The sequence below is a fragment of the Anoplolepis gracilipes genome, chromosome 5 (genome assembly GCF_047496725.1).
Source record: "Anoplolepis gracilipes chromosome 5, ASM4749672v1, whole genome shotgun sequence".
In the NCBI taxonomy this organism is placed as follows: domain Eukaryota; kingdom Metazoa; phylum Arthropoda; class Insecta; order Hymenoptera; family Formicidae; genus Anoplolepis; species Anoplolepis gracilipes.
In genome coordinates, this window is record NC_132974.1 from 13,081,093 (window position 1) to 13,104,000 (window position 22,908).

General features: G+C 33.5%; 1 protein-coding gene across 2 annotated transcripts in view; it reads right to left on the minus strand.

The window, feature by feature from the left end:
- Positions 1 to 48: 48 nt before the first annotated feature.
- Positions 49 to 22,908, minus strand: part of Bma (SCY1-like protein bma) — a 31,627-nt gene continuing 8,767 nt past the window's right edge. Inside the window, exons 4-17 of one of the 2 annotated variants that reach the window (XM_072892342.1) lie at positions 22,353 to 22,583; positions 20,120 to 20,240; positions 19,673 to 19,756; positions 17,075 to 17,220; positions 16,149 to 16,394; positions 14,271 to 14,416; positions 13,941 to 14,091; positions 12,793 to 13,033; positions 12,063 to 12,231; positions 11,431 to 11,612; positions 10,918 to 10,971; positions 10,542 to 10,783; positions 8,958 to 9,104; positions 49 to 8,113 (exon numbers count right to left, since the gene is read on the minus strand). In XM_072892342.1, the coding sequence (XP_072748443.1) occupies positions 8,081 to 8,113; positions 8,958 to 9,104; positions 10,542 to 10,783; positions 10,918 to 10,971; positions 11,431 to 11,612; positions 12,063 to 12,231; positions 12,793 to 13,033; positions 13,941 to 14,091; positions 14,271 to 14,416; positions 16,149 to 16,394; positions 17,075 to 17,220; positions 19,673 to 19,756; positions 20,120 to 20,240; positions 22,353 to 22,583 (2,193 nt within the window). In that variant the 3' untranslated portion in view covers positions 49 to 8,080. Of the gene's footprint in view, positions 8,114 to 8,844; positions 9,105 to 10,541; positions 10,784 to 10,917; positions 10,972 to 11,430; positions 11,613 to 12,062; positions 12,232 to 12,792; positions 13,034 to 13,940; positions 14,092 to 14,270; positions 14,417 to 16,148; positions 16,395 to 17,074; positions 17,221 to 19,672; positions 19,757 to 20,119; positions 20,241 to 22,352; positions 22,584 to 22,908 lie in introns of both variants that reach the window. The other variant, XM_072892341.1, reaches the window with a different exon arrangement.

A 22,908-nucleotide genomic window follows, 5' to 3' on the forward strand; every position in this document is an offset into this window, starting at 1 on the left:
TAATCTTGACGGGGATTATTCTGTTGAGCACTTTACTCGCCGGTAATGTATTTTTTTGTTTTCCTTTTACTACGCGAGAGAATCGCTATACTGACAATAATCCGATGAACCGCGTTCATGAAACGCGCCGATAAATACTTATCCGCGCGTGATCGATTCCGCGGGACGGGAGGAATAAAGCCGATCGAATTTGGTACAAATCAGAGGTACACAGCAAAGATACACCCTTTAGGATCGGTTGTTGCGAAGTGCGCGAAGTGTTTTTTTTTTTTTTTTATTTTTTTTTTATTTTTTTCCGAGCGTAACACACATCCAAAAAGTCGTCCGACAAATTACGTTGAAAAATATTCTCATTTATACATTTATATTAATCTATACATCTCTTATCAATTTTTATATTCTGGAGGTGCTGCGTGTATGTATTTTATTCTCTTCCTCTACGGTCCACACACTAATTATGAAACACTTGCAATTTTTAAAATGTGCTCGATCTTACGACCGATCTCAAAGAGTTAGTGTTCCGTCGTCTCTATATAATTAGGAAATACTTTCCCTTTAGTTGCATGTAATTATTATATTATACGGAACGCGCGTTAGCTTGTTTCAGTTTCAACTTTCTTCACGTTACTGATTCTTTTTCACGGAATCCGACGGTTTGAGAAATGCATTGAGTTTTACTCAATTTTACTACAAAATTTTTTAAATTTCTCATTTTCTAAAATCTCGAACAAAGATTTCTCTAAGAATTCATCAGTTTTTACTATGTAGATAAGTATACAAGAATATAACAAATGATAAGAGAGAAATATGTTTTAAGTATGACATTTCTCGACATCTCTGTGCTTAATACATTTCTTCAAACGTCGACTCGATCAATATGTATAAATTAATTGATCGTCTTGTGTATTAGCGTATGTAATATAATTAAAGCTAATAAAAGATAGTCTTTTCACAGCAAGATGAGACGGATCGAGAGAAGATATAATGAGCTAACGACGAGAAGCGTATCACGATGGAAGCGAAGAATTGTCCTTAAAAATCTGCGAATAAAGATCGTGCACGTACAAGATATCTAAAGGGAAAGTGTAGAAACCAAAAAAGAAAATAAATAACTATAATTATACTATATAACGGCGTGTTTCTCTCGACGCCTTTAGGCCCTGCGGAATAATGTTCGGGCCCCGATAATTCACAATAGGCGTTCTAAAATAATAACCCTCGATTCTTCCAGTTATACAAAAATTCTATTATTAATAATAATATTTATATATATATATGTCTATCTCTAATTATTATTAATAATAATAAAAATTCTATTATTAATGTGATAATCTTTATCTCCATCTGAGAGTTCCGTTTTATAGATACAAATGATTGGTAAATTAATCGAATAAAGGACCCGAGCTCATTCTATGACGCCTAAACGCGCTCCTGCATAGGGATAGTTTGTGCGTTGATACTCGTAAAAATCGATAGTATACATATATATATATATGTATAGGAGAACCGCCTCTCTCGATACACGCGCGTTCGGACGAGCTATGAGCGTCGATCAACATCAGAATGTGTATTAATTTGATTGTATGTCGCCTGGGGCACAATGTTGACCGACCCTGGTATTACGACAGTCGCAAGCATTGTATTTTCAGTGATACGAGAGCGAGACGAATGAGCAAAATCGAATTAAATCGAGAAGCTGAGAGATTGCACAGTTATCACTTGTCGTTAGTACAATATATTAACTAATTTCTCTCAGTTCGATTAATGAAAATTTCCAAGAGCGAAGAAAATCTGCGAACGAATCGTAAGATTTATAGTTGGAAAGAGAGACATTTTTCAATTAAATTGCACGAATTTATTCTTTGCAGCCATTTAACTTAAATGACAAACATGATGAAAGTAGCATTTGTAACATACTTGGTCCAAGGATTATTCGATAGATAATCATCGCTCATTATCGATCATTTTGTATTTAAAATCGTGACCTTTTTTTTTTACTGCCGATAAAAGCTGCGAGTGGTTTCTCGTCCAAACGCGTTTCTAAAATGTCTATAAACGAAATACGTGTCGTACGTATCACACACACACACACATCTATCTTGATACGTGTAAATGATTGTCCGTGATTGTCCGTAGTTGATAGAATAATCACACTTCGATATCTTTCTATTCTTTATCTTTGCCTGCCTGTTTTTAAGTACGCAAGAAGAAGGAGTCGAAGAGCGAAAAAGCGAGTCCGCAGCCTCGATGTCTCTCGATCGTTTTGTTACTTTCTCTAAATATGTACCGGGGTGTGCTTAACGTTAAGGACACTTAACTTTGTATAATCTCTTATGCCGTTAGTTAGAATAGTATATAATCACACGAAAACGAGATTCTTTAAAATATTGTAGACGTCATGATGAGTGTTCGGAACGAGATCGATGAAACTTCGGCGTTTTTCGATTTTTCTTTTTTTCTTTTTCGCGCGAGGAACGAAAATCGTTTCACGCCGGATTAAAGGATGGAAAATTTTATACGTAAAATCCAATACGAATATAATCCGATTTTTGAATCTATACTCTCTCTTATATCTAAAGAAATAAACTTATTTTTCAAATTGACGTTCGTCGAATTCTACATTTTACATTCCTACGTTTAACAAGTTGAGAAATTGATCTTCTTTCTCCCTCTCTTTCTCTTTTTCTTTTTCTCTCAATGTTTACGTGATGATCTCTATTTATTTCAGAATTGTAATGATTTACTCGCACCATGTGTATAACGCCAACACAGATGTACGATTGAAAATCGAATTAACCGAAGTTCCTAACGTTTAATTTTCATTAATTCACATAAATTAATCCCGTGAGTGTTCAAGTTTATTATTGGCTTACAGACTTTTAAAACATGTTATTCGGTGTGGTGCCATATATAGAAATGTTTGAAGATTATGATCACTACGTTCGTCTTATGTCGATAAGAAGGTATTTACAATATAACACATTACAATTCATATAACTGATTATTAGGGAGAAAAAAATGAAAGTTAGAATTTTTATCTTAAACAGATTTTTATCCATTTAATTAAATTCGTAATTAACGCATCATTAAAGGTCATTTAAAATGGATTGTTATAGAAAGTAAATACCACAAAATTTCAACGTTCAATAATTTAAAAAATAAATTCTCTCTCTGTCTTCTTCTCTTTTCCTTCTCTCCCCTCCCCCCCTCTCTCTCTCTCTCTCTCTCTCTCTCACTGTCTACAAATATACATGCGGATGACTTCTACATTTATTTATTTCAAACGCGTTGTAAGATCTTTTTCCTCTATGTATGAAATAAACATGGACATAATCAAAAGTGAAATTATATGTAACTAAAGTTTATAATATTTAGTATTCATAAGGCTATATAACTAATCGCGCGCAAGTACAATTGTATTATTAATTTATATAATTAATAGACTTTTTAATACACGTGTTATATATCATATATAGAATGTTTTTTTTTCAAATATTTATCTTTGTTATATTCATTATATGTCCAATATGTATGTTCATTATATTACTTCTCCTTTATGATATTCTAATTAGAAGGTAATTATAATAAAAAAGAGACGGAGAAAAAGAAAATGAAGGAGAAAGGGTTTTTATTCTAAAGAGATTTTTACCCATTTAAATTCACGAAATCAACGCTTTAATAAATAACCGTTTGAAATGGATTGTTTTAAAAAGTAATTTCCGCGAAATTCTGACGTTTGATAATTTGAAAAATAAATATTTTCTTTTCTATTCTTTTCTCTCCCCTCTCTCTCTCTCTCTCTCTCTCTCTCTCTCTCTCTCTCTATCTCTCTCTCTCTCTCTCTCTCTTAATGTTTACGTACACGTGATCTTTGTATTTATTTTACCCCCATCATCAAAAATTAAAGTAGGTTCCAGATCTGTTTACGTAGATACGTGTGACTTTTATATATATTTGAACGCGCTGTAAAATCTTCTTTTTCTATGTGCGGTACATGGAGACATATAATCAAAAATTGAATTAACCAAAGTGCATTATGTTTTCATTAGACGACAAAACATAATTAATAGCGCGAGTGCATATTTATTATTGACTATATTAATTTTTATATATATCATATATAAAATGTCTGTCTTTTGCTATTTTATTAATTGTATCAAAATTGGCTTTGGAATCGATGGGAAGAACTAAGCTGGTAATTATAATCAGAAAGAGAGAGAGAGAGAGAGAGAGAGAGAGAAAATTTTTATCTTAAAAAAATTTTTATCCATTTATTTGACGAATAACATTCTAATGAATAATTGTTTCAAATGGATTATTTTAGAAAGTAAATTCCGAGATTCAATGATTAAAAAAATAAATTCTCTTTTCGCTTTTTCACCCTTATTCTATTTCAATGTCATACGTACATGTATACGTGTTTTGTATTTATCTATATTAAACGTGCTGTAAGCTTTTTCCTTCGTAGCGATATATAAGGTCAAATTAATCAAAGTTTATAACGTTTAATTTTCGTTAGATGACAAACCTAATTGCGCGAGTGAATATTTATTGTTGGCTATACACGTTTTATAAACATAAACCATGTATAAAATGACTATAAAAAAAGTGTGTTTTTCTTTTGGTTTATATTGGATTTTCTTTATGGCATATTCCATCAAATAATATAGTGGCGATATATCAAAGATAATTATGATTAGAGAGAGAGAGAGAGAGAGAGAGAAAGAAAAAGGGTGTGCACGTGAGAGAAAGAGAGAGAGAGAGAGAGAGTGAGAAAAATTTTTATCCTAGAGTGAATTTTATCAATTTAAATTTACGTTTCAATAAACAAGTATCTAAGAATAATGAATTATTTTAGAAAGTAAATTCGAAAAAGCATCGAATTTCATTTTCGAAAGATTTTGCGGAGAGAGTTTAATTCGTTCTCGGTGCCATGGAGACACAAATTCTCCGAAAATTGTATAAAAATGCTCGGGTACGATCGAAGAGATCGTGATTAATTATTCGCGTTCGTATGATCGGACATCGAAGAATCGAGCCGAGCTGAGACGCCTGTGTTTACGAAGGGCACGGGACGCGTGAATGATGTTGACGGACCTTTGTATATATTTATTTTGAAAGGCAAAGGACGCAGATCCTTCCTCGAGCAGCTGTGAGTAACACACTCGAACCCGCCGAAATTCGTATCAATATCGTTCCGCGATTAGTTCGCTCCTTATCGTTTAGCTACACACTCTCTTTGGACACGTATTTTATATCTTACTTACACACAAGTACATGTCGTGACGCGTTGGCATCAGATAGACCTGTCCAACGAAATGTTTTGCGAACGTCTAAGATTGAGACCTTCTGTTAATCTACCTTTCGTGACTGACAGGTTGATAATTTGATAGTGACCGGAGAAAAAAGGGAGGCAGAGAGAAAAAGGTATGTGCGCGCGTAGAAGTAATCGGAAAAGTCACATCGAGAATAATAAAGGAAACTTACGATGTGAAAAGTTCTTAAAATCTTATTGCTACTAAAATCCTCCAACGCACGCACGTGCACACGCATCGCACAACCAAACACGCACACATGACATAAGGAAAATCTTGGATCGCGAAATCTAAGATTCTTTTTTTTCTACTTGCGTAAAGAAAACGATGTCGTGGGCGGAAAAATATTACCTGGCTTTACAAAAAACAATTGTAAAATATTAATTTAATTACACATGTCCAATCGCTTGCTCGCCGAAATTTTTCGAATCGAGAATAAAATAATACATTTATCGAAAGAACCCGAATTTAAAAAATAAAATTGCATGCGAATCGTGAAATATACTTTATTCCTTCGCGTATTTCTATGTAATTAACGGTAGCGAGAAATATATTTTTATAATATATTTTTTGAATAAAAAAAATATATATTTCTCACGCTTGATTAATTACATACACGCGGAAGTGTAAATTAAACAATTATTATTGATCGCAAAAAAAAAAAAAAAAATAATTTTTTTTTCTTAAAACATATATTTTATATATTAGTTTCGATTCGCGTATGTGATAATTCAACAATGAGCGATTCCGCTCCGCAACACATCGGTTATTTCATTATGCCTGGCGGAAAATCGGTTGCGTATATATGTATGTGCGTGCGTGCGTGCGTGCGTGCGAAGCCCATTTCAGACGATCTATAATTCATGATAAAATATATAACTCAAGATAAAAGTCTATTTGGATTTTTATATATCGCAAATCACATAATGTACGTATGTATAATATATGTATTTTACTTTTTCAAATGTTTTCTGGGTATTACATGCGATATGTAAAATAATAAATAGAATAACCGCCGTGAATTTTCCGTCACGAATTACAAATCGGTTAAAATGGGCTCGACATGTGTTATCCGATTACGCCTGAGTTATAAAAGCTATCTTAAGATTTAGTGATTGTGTAGTGCAACAATTGACGACTACGACGTGTGGCTAGACTCGCGCACACGTCGTTATTAGGATACTTTTATAGATTATTACATAGACAAATATATATCGACGAGAAAAATATTTATTCTTTTGTCTCTCCGTACGTGTCTAAGATAGAGAGAGATATATGTATATATTAATTTTTATATATTTTTTCTGTTCTTTTTTTCTTTTTTTTCTTTTTGATATACGTGTTTATACTTTTACAGGAAATGTTTCCTGTCGATATACAAGTTGTTTCAGAAGTCGCGATCTATATCTCCGATTTTTACTTGTGGATATGAAATGTGGATTCGTGATGTTCTTAGCTCACAGTCCACGTTCGTCTCGAATTATCTTATGTCACCTGCCACTTTATGGAGTCGATTATTGACGTTTGACCCAGATAAATGAAGTTCAGAATCGGACGGTATATTGAGCTTTAAATGCGCGATAAGAATTTAATTTTTTAAATTATGAATTTGTTATAAATTATAACAATAGAAATAAAATAATTAAAAAATATGTATAGTAATTATTAATTAATGCCAATAATTAATTTAATTATGAAATATTGCGTATCAGGTTATTGTATATAGAATATTTAAATATTAATATATATTAATACACTTTATCAAGTTTCGCGCATCGCTAATTGCGAGCAGCTTTTAAAAATTGTGCTTTTAAAAAATGCTATTCAAAATAAAAATATTTTTTTACGTTTGATAACAAGCTTTTTTAACAAGTTATACTATATGCGTTTGCTATTCCGTATCATTCATATAATTGTGACAATTAAAAATTGGATATAATATCGAAATATTACATCATCCGCGCAAATATATATATTTTTATTTTATTTATTTCTTTTTTTTTAATACGCATGTGCTTACAATATAATAAATGTACAAACAGACGAAACAGAAAATATCCCGCGGATAAAATATTAATATTGCCTGAATATTCAACATCGATAATTAACAATTATAATACCCGGGTTATATTTTAGGAGTTGGCGACTTCTGACACACCCCGTTCGTCCATTGCTCGTATACGTGCCCTTCTCTCCAGAATCGCATAAATCTTCCCTGAATCCCTTGTCGCCGCTACGTTGACAGCAAGGGTAACATATGCGGTGCGAATGTTAACCCGGCGAGAGAGAAGAGAGAGGTTTCTTTCTCTCTCTCTCTCTCTCTCTTTCTTTCTCCGGATTAATTTACGGTCATCAATTCGTGATCTTGACCGTCGAAGTATATGTATATTATATATGTATATATTAGATCTCGCACGAGCGCGGTTGGAGTGCGCTTTTCCCGTCTCTCATTAACTTACGCACCTACTTACGTGCCTGCAATTTCCTTCTTCTTTATTTCTTACATCTATACGGTTTTTCACTAACTCGCAATTTCAGGGCTACTCTTGCTCCTATTGCCCGGATATTCCGAGGTTAAGTGGAAGCGAATCGACGTCGTCTTGCCCGTCCTTGAGATGTCCTCGCTGAAGATCCCCGACGCGATTCCTCGTTATTTCGTTCCTTACGATTGACCGAGCGTGCGAGTGGATCGGTGCGCGCTAGTTAGAGACTCCACAACCACCGCGATCTTGTTCGATCTTTGTTCAGTGACTATTGTTGGCACTTCACGCTTCGGGCTGTCTATTGAAGAATTGGTACTGCAACAGGGGAAAGAGAAGGGAGGACGTCCCTTTACGGCTTCGCCGTTTCTTGTACGGTCCAGCGCAAGGCACGTCGCGAGAATAAAGAGGAACCGCGCTAATATGATTGGCCTTAGAAAGCAGCGAGGCTCGGAAAAAAAATCTCGTTGAACTCTAGAATAAACGGTCTCTTGGAAAATTTCTACAAATTAAAAAATCTCCGGAATATCTCTTCCATTGTTAATTTGAATTTTTTTTTTCTTTTTCAACGCAAGGTAATATTCTTGCATCTTCTCTCGTCTTGAAAAATTAATTCATCGGCTATTTAATTAAGTCAATAAATGTCAGAAAGGAAAATTACAATCTGTTTTTTTTTTTTTTTTTTTTTTTTTTTTTTTAGAGAGAAAGAGAGAATGCAAAAAAATATATTAAATTATTATGCTTTATGATTACGAGACAATTAGTTATATATTAAGAAAATATATACGGTTAAAACTTGAAATTTTCCTCCCGAACTTGAGTATCATCAATTATGAAGAGAAAAATGCTTTGATCAATAAATTCGTTATCGCGCGACGGTTTCTTCCATTTAATCAAAAATAGAGAGAATTTAATCTCTAAGGAGAAGAGGTGCGTGTGGGATCAGACGGAAAAAGAAAGAAAAGAGAGAAAGAGAGAGAGAGAGAGAGAGAGAGAGAGAGAGAAAGCAGCAAGCACGAACGGAGCAAAGTCTTAGCGAATATCCTTACACTGTAACGGAGGGTCAGTGGGAATGCTGTCCCGGTAGCTGGAGTGATGGAGAGAGTGTTGGTGGTGGTGGTGGTCCATTCAGGTTCAGGCAGATGGGGGGTAGTTGTCTTACCATGCTGGAGCCAACATGCTGCAGTATCCCAATCCCCTGCTGCGACGACGTCGAGGATACGGACGGCCGTCTCGAGCCTCGAATACTGCTTAGGCTCGTACTGAGCAGATATGGCACGCTGCTACTTGTGATCGGCATCCCACCCCCCTGCAAACAGATTCGATTTGACAGATCTCAATTGACAGATTCGACTTGAATCTTGCGGAACTAGCTACTACAACGTTGCTGCGCGCAAACTAAACGAGAAATTAATTTTTCTGATTCTTTCTCGGAGTGTGAGCGCACGAATCTGTGCGATTTTACCCTCGTTAACACTCGGCGCACATTAATATGCATACCACGCGGCGATCAATTAACGACACCGATTTATTTCTGTTTTACGTCGTGTCGTGTGATCAATAGTGAGGGATTCGCTTTTATAGGCGGCAGGTAGTTTTCCGATTGTTCCAAAGCGCACGCAAAAATGTCACTAGGTCACGTTAGTTTTAAACTTCGATGTGCTTGATTAAGCGTTAGATAAAATTCCAAGGAAATCATCGAATATTTGATTCTCGAAATAAAGGGGGAGAAGGAAGTTTACGTTGAAAATTTCAATCTCACGTGATTCATCTTAATAAAAGTATCGTCGCGTTTTACGAGCTGTCAACAATTCTCATATATAGCCATGGTCAAAAATTTTAAGAAACTATCGATAGCACTTTAAAACTGAAATTTCAAGCTTTAAAATGTTTTTTTTTTTTTTTTTAATTTTCATCTGTCATAATTTTTCGCCGAATATCGACAACATATCTGAAAAACATATATTTAGTTTCAAAATTATGTACATCGGGCAAAAAAAATTTAGGAAAGTTTAAAAAAAGTATTTTATAGGCAAAATGTTGTAGTTTATGGAACTTAAATTTTTAGGAAAATACAAAAATTTGTTAATGTACTGATAACGCATTAAAGTTGCTGTCGGTAATTTAACAAATTTTTTTTATATTTATTTTCCTTGTTCTATGCTTTAAAAAGAACATTGTTTTGTTTCTTAAAATTTTATTGTATTTTTGACACTCTGCAACTCGGTAAAAAAATTTCTCTCGAAAAATTTAAGTCAAGTAACACAAACTACAACATTTTGCCTACAAAATGCTTTTTTTTTAAACTTTCCTAGAACATTTTTTTGGCCGAGATACTTAATTTTGAAACTAAATCTGTATTTTTCAAACATGTTGTCGATACTGGGCGAAAAATTATCGCAAACGAAAAATTAAAAAAACATTTTATAGCTTGAAATGTCAGCTTTAAAGTGCCATCGACAGTTTTTTTTAAATTTTTTAATCTTTTTAGTATTTATATACTATTAACAAAATAAGAAATAGGGAAAATTTAAGGATACCTAATACTTCTGATCAAGGCTATATATTCATTTTTTATCCACAACACTACGATACTTATCATTTCTTTTACTACATGTCACGTCACCGAGTATCGCGTGTCAACGATAATGTTCCGCCGCGAATTAAAATAGGTGCGGTAAATGATACATGCATATATCTTTGTATATATATATATATATATATATATGTATGTATATATATATACCGTAGGCGGGGATAAATTAATATTGGATCCACGTCGTTCTTGGGGACCGGTGCTGGAGTGTCGACGGATTGGCAGGCCGCTACCGGGCGTCGCACCCGGCGAGCTCGCACAGGACGGTGCTATCCGTATCTTCGGTGTCATCAGGGTGTTGTCCGACAGGCGTCTGCTCGTGAACGTGTTGGCTACTCGCAGGAAATTGTTGTCGTTGGCCGAGGACGAGGTGAACCATCCGCCGAACATAGCTAAACGGCCATCCGGTTCGGTTAGATCGATCTCGTTCGCGTCTCGAGACGAGAGACATCGAATCCCCCGTCCGATGATCGCGTTAATATTTTACATCGGAAGGAGGATGGGAAACTGTAACATTTCCACTTACCAGCCATCGAACTTTTCCGCGCCATATTTTCCGCGGACGCTGTTGATATGGAACCTGCGTGCGGAGAGACGATCTTTTAGTATCATAGGCGAGAGTCACTCGATCCCTTAGAGGACCGTTAACATAAATATTAGATAAAGTTAATGGATTCGTGTTTCCTCTCTCCCTCGGTCTCTTACCGATTTCGTCTCGCTACTAAGAGACGGAGGATTTATTAAAAACTACAGTCAGAGTTTAACTAATATTCATAAAAATCATCCACAGCAGAGTGGTATTTCGCCGTAAAAGAAAAGTGTGATAAAAAGAAAATCGATAGAACACTTTTAGCTATTATGAGTGACACACTTGAGAAGGAAACGTTAAGTGTGTTACGAGTCGAAAAATTTAAAGAGTGTGTAAAAGCTTTTTAGAAGTTTCCATTATCGAAATTTATGATTCAAGCGGAAAAAAAGGTTGGATAATGTTTAAAAAAAAAAATTAGATCTTGGGATATTTTTATTTAATATTTAATACCGATGCTATTCTTCCTGGCCATATCCTCGGCCGACGAGGTCTTACGTTGCTCGATACGCAAGTTCGGAATGTTGAACGTCGGCACGTGTACGTTATCGGTGCTGTACTGATGCCGCAGGGGTCGATACTTGTCAGGACTCGGTAGCGATAGATTGTCGAGTGTCAATTTGTTCCTTTGATTTCTACAACGACAGAAATGAGAGAAAAAAAGAGCTCAAGCTGTTACTCGGTCAATTCTACAGATGCATTATATATCGACAGACGCGCGATATTAATTAATTGATAGCCGCGATATTTATTAATTATATTAGGTAATATCTGCAATTGAGTTAAGTGGCGCGTAAATGGAATCTTCATTTCGGCGAAACAACAACAAGTGTAACGAGTTATTCGCGATAAAAAATATCGATCAGTTTTTTAATATATAATTTTATTAGCAATTACTAAGCGTATATGAATAACGCATTAATTTGACAATTAAAAAATTCTGCAATTATATCGCACCCACACGCAAACGCGCGTACAAGAGTACTCGTTTATTTTTACAACAATTATTAGAGAGAGAATTGCGTAGTTCCGTTTAACAACATTTTTAATTACACCGCTACCCTCTTAATGCTAATTGTGCTTGCCTCTCAATGTTGTTCAACATGTCCTGCAGCACCTCAAGGAGCAGAATGAATTGCTCGAGATTCAGCGCCGGGTTGACAGTTTGCGGTAGCAACGATGGCATCGCATGCGCTGCCATCCAATTGACGGACAATCCGTACTTTTTATCGGTCAGCATCAGCCTGTAAATATCTAACCGCGAACAAACGAGAACGATTAGCCTTTAGAATTTGTATACCGTTCGTCTCTTCTTTCCTAAAATGGAAATATCTGTTTTTTCGATACACGGATTATTTATTCCTTTTTTTTTCCCCTCGATATATTTTTTCTTGCTATGTCGAGAACAGAAGTTTTTCCCTTACTTTATTACAAATTAAAATGGTCTCTGGTCGATTTCTTTTTCCCTCCTAACAGACATTTGATTTAAAGAGCCTGAGGTTTTATTAAAATATTGTACATTTGCTCGAGCTTCATGTTATCGATAATAACTGAGCTTGTCTCAATAAATAGTCGTAAAATAAAATTTTGAATTATTTTTTTAACGCTTTTGAATGTGCCGAGCGAACAAACGAAAGAGAGATATGTATTATTCTTTCTTTTCATCTTATTTTATATAGAAAGGATTTAATGGTACATCTTTTGATCTCGCAAAACACGCGAGTAGTTGATGATCGTTATCGAGAGAGGCTTCCAAGTGTGTGTACAAAGTATTAGATCCACGCTTTGTGATATATTCGCTTTTACTTCACTTACTTACAACCCGCACGACGATCTCGGGCTCTTGCAGCTTGACTTTACAGAGCAGCGGTAGGATGCAATCGATGATCTTTTGCTTGTCGAGACGGCTCAGGATGCACGGCACCACGTCCATCAGTACTCGCGCATCCGCCGAGTTGTTTTCGAAAGCGTCCAGCAGCTTCGGCAGCACCACGTTGTGTATCGCGTCGTCCTCGAGATAATTCGTCACGTGTGACACAGCCACGAACGCGGCCATCTAATGAACAAATAAATCAATCATGTTATTAATATAAAAACTATTTCTTAGAAAAATTTCTTAAGGGAGGAAATTACTGTGACGGGTTCAAAATTTCGATTTTTTTTTTTTTTTACATTTTCGTAATGCTTGAGATCTTAAAAATATATCCGTAAAATATTATGTTAAAATTCGCAACGGAACTATGGTAATTTTATGGGTTGCGCAATTTTTATCCGAATGACTTGAAATTTGGACAGAATGTTTATAACAAAATTGTCTTTAGTTACATGTACGGTTTTTTAAATTGGATGGTTAGTTTTTAAAGCACATTTAAAAAAAGTGATCATTTTAGCGGGCAAATCATAAACTGTTTTTTTAAATGCCGCCATTTTGTTAAAAATTATTATTTAAAAACTACAATCATATAGTTTGAAATAAAAAAAGAAAAATTAATTTTAGAGGTCCTGCTCAGAAGCAACACGAGCGCCCGTGCATCCATGATTTTTTTGCAGAGGTACACTTCACAGCATGTCAACACCAGAAATGTTAATATTAATTCATGATTTTTTTTTTATAACATGTTAAAGATATTTATAGTAAATAGATAAAAAAAATTTATAAAATTTATTACTCATTTATTTTTAAAAAATTTGTAAAAATAACCTTTTCTTTCAACCGTCACAGTGGTTTCCTCCCTTAAATCCACGATACTCTCAGAAAATTAGTATATAAATGTAACTGATAATGTAATTAATTATTTTAAAAGATTTTTAATAGGAAAAATTTTTATATCCAACTAAAAATTCTTTTAATTTCTTAAATATCAGAATTTTTGGCTTATATAATTGAATTTCTTCAGTTGCATTAGATTAACATATTTTTTCGATAATGTTTAATCATCCTGAAAAATTGATCGTTTACTTACTCGTACTTGAATGATCGAATTTTCGAAAGACATGTACAACATCGAGAGAACTTCGCGCTCGTATTCCTGAGGTGTCTTCTCCAAGATGACGTGTAGATTCTCCAGTAAGGTGACGGTTCCTTGAATCGACTTTCGATTGGTGAAGAGCGGTCTGCGGAAGAGAGAGAAAGAGAGAAAGAAAGAGAGAGACAGAGAGAGAGAGAGAGAGAGAGAGAGAGAGAGAGAGAGAGAGAGAGAAAGAGAGAGAGAGAAAGATGAAGGAAGTGTGAGACGAGACGTGTCTATTTCGCGCAAACTGGCGTTCATTTCCGCCCTCGTTCTCGTACGTACTTGAGCGTAGGAAACATGATTTGGTCGTACTCCTCTTTGGTACTGTTCTGAACGATGTACAGCATAGGTTGCAACACAGCCGACAGCACTTCCTGCGTCTGTAGCTCCGCGTGAAGATACGTCCAGATGTGCTGATACCAGAGTTTCTGCGGGGAAAACGTTCGCGTGACACGCGCGCGGAAACGTGCGTGATTAGGGTGAGACTCTCGCCCACGGAACGAACGGAGAGTCGAATTTACTACTCCCACGTGTGGAGAGATGTGGAACAATCGTTAACTTTTCATGTATAATAAATTATAATTTTCTCTACTATAATTTTCTCCATTTCCGGAAAATGCGCTCGAACCATAATTCTCGCGTCATTGTATTGTCAAAACAAGCTGCGAGAAAATTATATAGGAGAAGGAAAATACAGGGGAGAAAAGAATATTCTTATTTTGACTGAATATCTTTAGTTTCAAAATCTGGAAATCTTGAAATGAGATTATATTGCGTTAAGCGAAGAAAATTTTTTTTTCTTATAATATTGTTGAAATTTAAGATATTTAAATTTTTCTACGAAGATTATAAATAGTTCAATCGAGAAAAATATATTTTTATTATTTAAGAATAATTTTCTTGAATGGGGAGAAAACAAAGTTGGATAGAAAATAACACATGTTCAAATCGAATATTATAATTTTCTTAAAGTTAAAATAATTATTTTGTTGTTGAAATGACAATTGCAATATTGAACTAAGATTATAATATTGTTGAAATTTAAGATTTGAAAATTTTTCTAAGAAGATTATAAATTGTTGCGTATCTATGAAACAAATGAACGCGTTTATATGAGTATATGAGTTTTGATTTGACACTTACTTTTCAATCGAGAAAAATATATTTTTGTTATTTAAGAATAATTTTCTTGAATAGAGAAGAAAAAATGTTGGATAGAAAATAACACATGTTCAAATCGAATATTATAATTTTCTTAGAGTTAAAATAATTATTTTATTGTTGAAATGACAATTGTAATATTGAACTAAGATTATAATATTGTTGAAATTTAAGATTTGTAAATTTTTCTAAGAAGATTATAAATTGTTGCGTATCTATGAAACAAATGAACGCGTTTATATGAGTTTTGATTTGACACTTACTTGTCAATCGAGAAAAATATATTTTTGTTATTTAAGAATAATTTTCTTGAATAGAGAAGAAAAAATGTTGGATAGAAAATAACACATGTTCAAATCGAATATTATAATTTTCTTAGAGTCAAAATAATTATTTTGTTGTTGAAATGACAATTGCAATATTGAACTAAGATTATAATATTGTTGAAATTTAAAATTTGTAAATTTTTCTAAGAAGATTATAAATTGTTGCGTATCTATGAAACAAATGAACGCGTTTATATGAGTTTTGATTTGACACTTACTTGTCAATCGAGAAAAATATATTTTTGTTATTTAAGAATAATTTTCTTGAATAGAGAAGAAAAAATGTTGGATAGAAAATAACACATGTTCAAATCGAATATTATAATTTTCTTAGAGTCAAAATAATTATTTTGTTGTTGAAATGACAATTGCAATATTGAACTAAGATTATAATATTGTTGAAATTTAAAATTTGTAAATTTTTCTAAGAAGATTATAAATTGTTGCGTATCTATGAAACAAATGAACGCATTTATATGAGTTTTGATTTGACACTTACTTTTCTTCTGTGTACCGTCATTAAAAAATTAGAGATTTTAAAGCGCCGTGAAAAATGTATTAGACAATTATGATTCCAATATTTAGATTGTAAATTCATTTTTCCGTCCCGGGAGCTTTCATTCGCAAGGGATTATTCGTCGTGAATAATTAACGTCGCAATATTCGCGCGTACCTTTGGCATATACGGCAACAGTTCCCTCAGAGTCGTCGTGTAAAAGTGTTCCTTCTGCGACACGTCCTTCATCTTGCTGACGTCGAGAAATTGTAGGGCGTGCACGAACGGGTCCCGGAAGAACTTGATCATGGTCAATATTTGTGCGGTAGGCCTCTGTTCGGGATCCTTGTGCAAGAGTCGTGTTACGGCTTCCCGTAGGGGTATCGGTACCAGTGGCAAGATAACGGCGACTTGATCATCGAGCTGATCGGCATTCGATTCAATAACAACGCGACATTTCTTTAATTTCACCTATTTCTTAAGACTTGAATTTTATAATAAAAATATTAATGATATAATTATTATTGCATATTAATTTATGGGACAGCAGGAGGGAGGGTCAGCTGTACGACAGATAATCGATGCTTTTCTAAATACTTTTGATTCGCAAATATTATTTTGCAAAATTGTAGCTGCTCTTTTGATTGAAATGTTGCATAAAAATTGCGAATTAAAGCAAGAGCGCAATAACGGATATATTACGATATATACTACGTTTTAACGAAAAACAAACGCAATTTGAAACTATCGGATAGAATAAAATCAATACTCTTTATATAAACAAATAGGTATCTCGCAAATAGAATTTCAGCAAATAAATTGTACAGAGACTCGCTTTTTTTTACTTTCCAATTATATTAGCCAACTATGATATGATGGCAGATGTGCATGGCAGCGAAAAAATTCAAAAGGAAAAAAGAAAAAAAAATCAAACTAAAGACTGAAATTTATTTATGTGACAATCAGAGAGATGAAGGATCTTTGCGAAGGAAAAAAAACATCTCTCCGCGTTTCCCGAGGGTTAAATCCTTTCAAAGGATATATCCGCGATATTCTTCTCGACATTTCAACTCGTTTCCGTCTTACGGGAAAGATTAACTTACGGTCTCTAGTTGCTTGAGATAATCCGAACAGCTATGATTCGCCTGTATCAGTGGCCGGCCCTGATTGTAGATAGCACATATCGTCATACCGAAGCTGTACATGTCGCTGGAAAAGCTGGCGAGCTTCTTCTGCTGCACCTCCGGCGCTGCAACGTGTTGCATTACAGACAAACCCGGTATACGCCGATGAGGCGCGAGAGGATAATTAGCAATGCAAATGAAAAAGAGAGCCGGGAAGCTACTATACCAGTAATTTTCGCGACTCGATCAAGAGCCGTGGAATGCAAAGTGGCACATGGAGTTTATCGTTAAAGTTCGGAAATACAGTTTTAATCAAAAGTATTGCGCCACTTATAAAATCTTAAAATAACTTTAATAAATAAAAAAACATGTACACATATTATCAAATTATATTTTAGCACTGTTATTTTACGATTTAATATCGTACAAATTAATAACTATAATAACAGAAACATATTAAATTTTTTATTCTTCAAAACAGCCCCTTACTTTCAATTCTGTCGTATATACTTTTGACATTCCCAACAAAATTATTACTAAATATTAGATTCCAGATATTTGTTTGCACAAACATGTTGAATTAGTAGCAACTTAAAAAAAAAAATTATTATTAAGAATATCAGAAGTATGTACAACAGTATTGAAAACAATAAAAGATTATTTATAATTATATAAAAATTAAAAATTTAATATTCTTGTATGGTTATAACTTTAAATTTTTATAATAAAATTGTAAAGTATAAAATAATAGTAATAAAATATAATTTGATAATATTTGTATATATATTTTTATTCATTAAAATAACGACCTTCCTGTATTTCTAGAAGTAATGCAATACTTTTGACTAGTACTGTAATAGAGTTTTTCGCATAAATACGATCTCATTAATGATGCCGAGCTCATTTCTCTCGCGTACGCAAACAAGTTCTTTTTATGTACATGTATTATAAACACAAAGCCATAGCGAACTCGACTGCCTTCCAGAGCCAATCTCCCTTTCTGCTCCTTCTTTTCTTTTTTAATATTATCAAATCCGGTAATACTTTGTTATTACCGGTAATCCCTTCATCTAATAGTCGTTTAATTTATTAGTCTCTTGCTACTACATAGATCCACATATCGATAATTGTCTTATTTTCTACAATAATTATAAATAACGATACTTTTTTATATTCACTATCGTATAATACAAAAAAATGCTTGAATAGTTATGAATATTGAATTGTTCGAGTTTTTCATTATTAGTCATTCCTATTCTCTAATATATATAACCGGTGATTATTTAAATTATATTGAATGTAAATAATTATTATTTTGAAGTAGACCAAACAAAATAAATAAAACGCCATTTGGTAGAGGAGACTTGTAAGGTTGATTACTATCAGTATGAAAAAAATACATAATATTTTAACAATTTAAATATACATAAACAAAATTTCCTGCGCGCATAAACTATGATAAGCATATTTTCAAAATGTTATCCATCGGAATCGGTATTGCAAACGAAAACTTTGAAATACAAAAATCTGAAATAAAAAAAATTAATAAAAATTGTATTTTTAATTTTTTTAATTAAAAAAAAATTGTCTTAATTTTTATTTTACTTTTTTATTTGAAAAGTAAATAAAATCTTTAAATATCCAGTACAATATGTAGAGATTATGACGCGATTCTCTAGTGAAGAGGGAGGTAAAAAGTCAGCAAAACTTATACTTCTGAATGTATGTCGTATGTTTGAAACTTTTTTAGATCAATATTTACTATGGGAATCCTCAATATAGTTTCAGTATAGTTTTTGTCTCTATTGTAGAAGCAATCGATGAGAAACACTTTCTTTCAATGCTTAGCACGTTCATCCTGACACTTGTAAACTGACTCGTACAAAAGCTCTAATGAAAGTTACAAATCTCAGGTATTAAATGACGTTGAAATCAAGGAAGGGAAATATAATACCGTTTACTTCCAATATAACTGAAACGATCACCCGTTATACACGAACGTTCGAGCGGAATGTATTCATCGAGCGGTTTAATTCAACTGAATTACAAAACGCAGTATCGAGCCATTACGTTATTGTAACAGCTGTATAATTAGATTTCTGTTTTCATCGTGCATTCAAAATACAGCTGTATAATATCAAGATTGCTTCAGCTATCATGAGGATCGCGCGTAAACACGAGGGGGAAAGGCAACTAGAAAAGCAAATAGCTGACGTTTGTGATATACTAAACCTAACGCAAAGATATTTTCGAAATGCAGATTTTTTAGCTCTATTTTTCACTATTACATAAAGATCTTCCATTTAATTAAAAAGGAGAGAAAAATCTCTATTTATAAGAATATAATAAATTCAGAATTTCTATTTATAACAGAGCCACCTCTATTTACGGAGAAAATCAATTGCTCGCTTTCAAGCAAAGGCTCGAGAATGCATTTAATCGCGTTGAGTGCCAACGAAATATAAATTCATTGATTTTATATACTAGTAAAGTTGAGTGACTCGAAACATTGTTACTGGAACAGCTCTCCCCGCGTGTGGGCGTACGTTAACGACACGGTCATTCAAGACACCTCACCTATGTAATCGAGATTGGGCTGAGTCATTTTCGGCATATGCTTCGTCCACGATTGCACGGTTATCGGTATCTCCTTGGCCGCCTCTAATAAGAGCAAAACGCATTCCGAAGTGACAGACTGCTTTATGCCATTTATATTGATATCACAGAGTCTGGTACAAACATTATTTATTTCTAATTAACCTTTTCTAAAATTTATATACAATAACTTGCCGAAAATAATCTTTTTTAATTTAATAATATAAACTTTTGTCATTATATATTTATATATTTATTTAGCAATGAATCGTTTTATCATATATTTAATTTTGGGCGAATGAAAAAAACAATATGACATATGCCCTTTATTTAATGGAAAACGGCAGATGATATTGACAAAAAAAAAAAAAAAAAAATGGCCAAACTTTGATTAAGGAATTTATATTTTATATGAAATTGCAGACTCACCGAGAAACTCGAATCCGGACAACTTCCACGTGCCCCTCTTCGTGATGATGATGCTCGTCGGGCAAACGTTTCTATGAAGAAATTTACAGTTGCCATGAAGAAATAAGAGAGCCTCTGTGATCTGAAATAAAAAGAGAAAAAAAAAAATATTACAAAAACCTAATTCGTCACTGGAGGACTGTGAAAATTTATATTATTTTTCTTTCACATTTTTCAAAATAATTTTAATCTGTTTTTTTTTTTCCTTTTTGCTCCGAAGAATTTTGATATTATCTTTCCGCGATGTTTCAATCGAGTTTAGTTTATTTACTTTTCGCCAAAGGTATGATTGCAGATTCGAATCATTAGAGCGCGTTGCTAAACGCGATTGCTGTTGCACGGTGACGCAAGTTTGAGTCGCAGGTTTGAAGGGAGTTAAGGGCATCAAATATTCTATTACGTTTCGTAATACATTCTATTATGCGAGAGCTACGTCGAGCAGTAGCAGCAGCACCGTGATGGAGTTGATTTCTCGCGGTTACAACCAGAAGCTCATTTTTGAGAAAATTCGCCCTGATAACTCTCTCTCTCTCTCTCTCTCTCCCTCCCCCTCTATATATATATATATATATATATATCTTTCTCTTTCTCTCTCTGTCTCTCTCGGTCGTACACGCATGCGTTCGGATTCGACTTAATTTTCCGCAACGCAACCCCGTTATTGCGTCTACGCTATGATTGTGCTCACGCACAATGTCACGGTCGTGCATGCGTACTCGTGTTTCGAAACCTGTCTCTTTTATCCCGCGCAAAAAGATCGATCGTGTAATTTCCGCTCCGAATAGCGAAAATCGATTTTTCACCCAAATTTGATGCGATTTGACACCTAATTTCGCGTTATTATAATGTATGTATACTGTATTCTGTCGTAAACAATATATCATAAGGATAACTTCTATTCGAGAAAAATGTGTGTTATATGCACACATGATCGTATATTCATTAAATATTATATATATATATATATATATATATATGTAGGAAAATAAAAACAAGAAAAAAAAAACATGAAACGACGTAGGTGGAAATAAAAGCTTAAAAACATGTCACGTTGGTTCGTTGTTCTCGTGGTCTCGTTTTACACGCTTACAGCAACTTAACTGCTAATGGACGAGCTCCATTATCGGCGTTCCGTATTTGTGAAGCCGCGAAAAGTATAATTATCGTCAATTCCTCTTTGAAAATAGATACAAAGGAAAGAAATAAAATTTACAAAAATTCACTTATCGGGAATACTATGCGTAAAAAAGAAAGAAACCAGAGCTTTTTGCGCACACATCCGATAACACATTCTTTTTCCTAAAATTGTCTTACGTAATTTGTTTTTTTTTTTTTAATTAATCTATACAATATTATATAGATTTATATAGAATTATTTCTTTAAATAATTTAATACAAAGAACACTTTTTTAATATTTAGCTACTATTTACCGTCAGCTTTACTATGAGAAAATATACTATAATAAAAAAGTAAAGCAGTTCGATAAGTAGAGAGTTTCTATCTTGTTTTGACTAACCATCAATAAAAAATATTTTAAGTTTTGAACTCTCTTAGTAATAATTACACGGTAAAAAATATTTTGTATTTTTGTTGAAATTTTCTTGTGTAGAAATATTTGTGTTAAATTTTTAACATACTCTTATGTTAATATAACATACTGTCATTATGTTATTTTAACTTTTCTACATTGAGTTAATATTCACCGTTTCTAAGAGTTTCTAAGAGTAAAACAACACAATTAACAAGTAAATCTTACACTAATTCATATTTTTGTGTTAATTTTTTACATATATTATTTGTGTTATTTGTTTACATATTTGCCTTCTGTTAAATTAACATTAAAATTAGACTGGATAAATGGGAACACGAGAAATGGATTAAATTTAACACAAAATTTTTTACCGTGTATATTTGACACTTGAAAAAAATTAGCAGTAGTATTTTCCAAAATTATTTATTTTTAATGACCTTTTTATATATATAGTTGCAGCTTTTGAACGCTGTACAAACTCATCGATGCATATTTATATTCTACAATTTTTCTACAGATAAATAATTAAATATATCTTATATATATATATATATATATATATATATATATATATATATATATATATATATATATATAAAAGAGCAATATTTTGAAAAAGAATAAACTTTTTATGGAGAAGTTTTTGAAATACGTTTAATTACCTGCAAAAGTCCATATTTAACTTCCAACTCGAGCAGTTCGTATTCCTTGACGAAGGCCGAACGGTGATGGCTCGTGGTCGGCGGGTGGTTCTGCTTGCCCATCGGCCCCGAGGATTGCGCTGCGAGCGTATTTGCCAATTGCTCCTTGTATGCCAGGACATTTGCCAGGCTGGCTAGGACCGGCTCCGACGCGAAGGCCAACGTATCCGCACACTCCTCCACTTTGTACGCCTACGTATTTGTCAAATATAGCGCATCGATCTATATGAAATGGCTCGTGAAAATAGTCAAAAATATGATGATGTAAAGTTATACATTTCGGTGAAAAAACATTTCGAATAAATTCGCGTAATTCGCTGCCATCCGTTTCGTTCCCGAATAGATCCTGTTTCCAATTATACGTTTAGCTGTGTGGGTTTGCAATACTTGGTGTATTGTATTTTAAATTTCTATTTTTAGAAAAAAAAAAAAAAAAAAAAAAAAAAAAAAACGAGAGAGACCGCATTTCTTTCGCTTTCATTATTGTCTTCCTCGTGGCTTTTCAGGCAATTGTTCT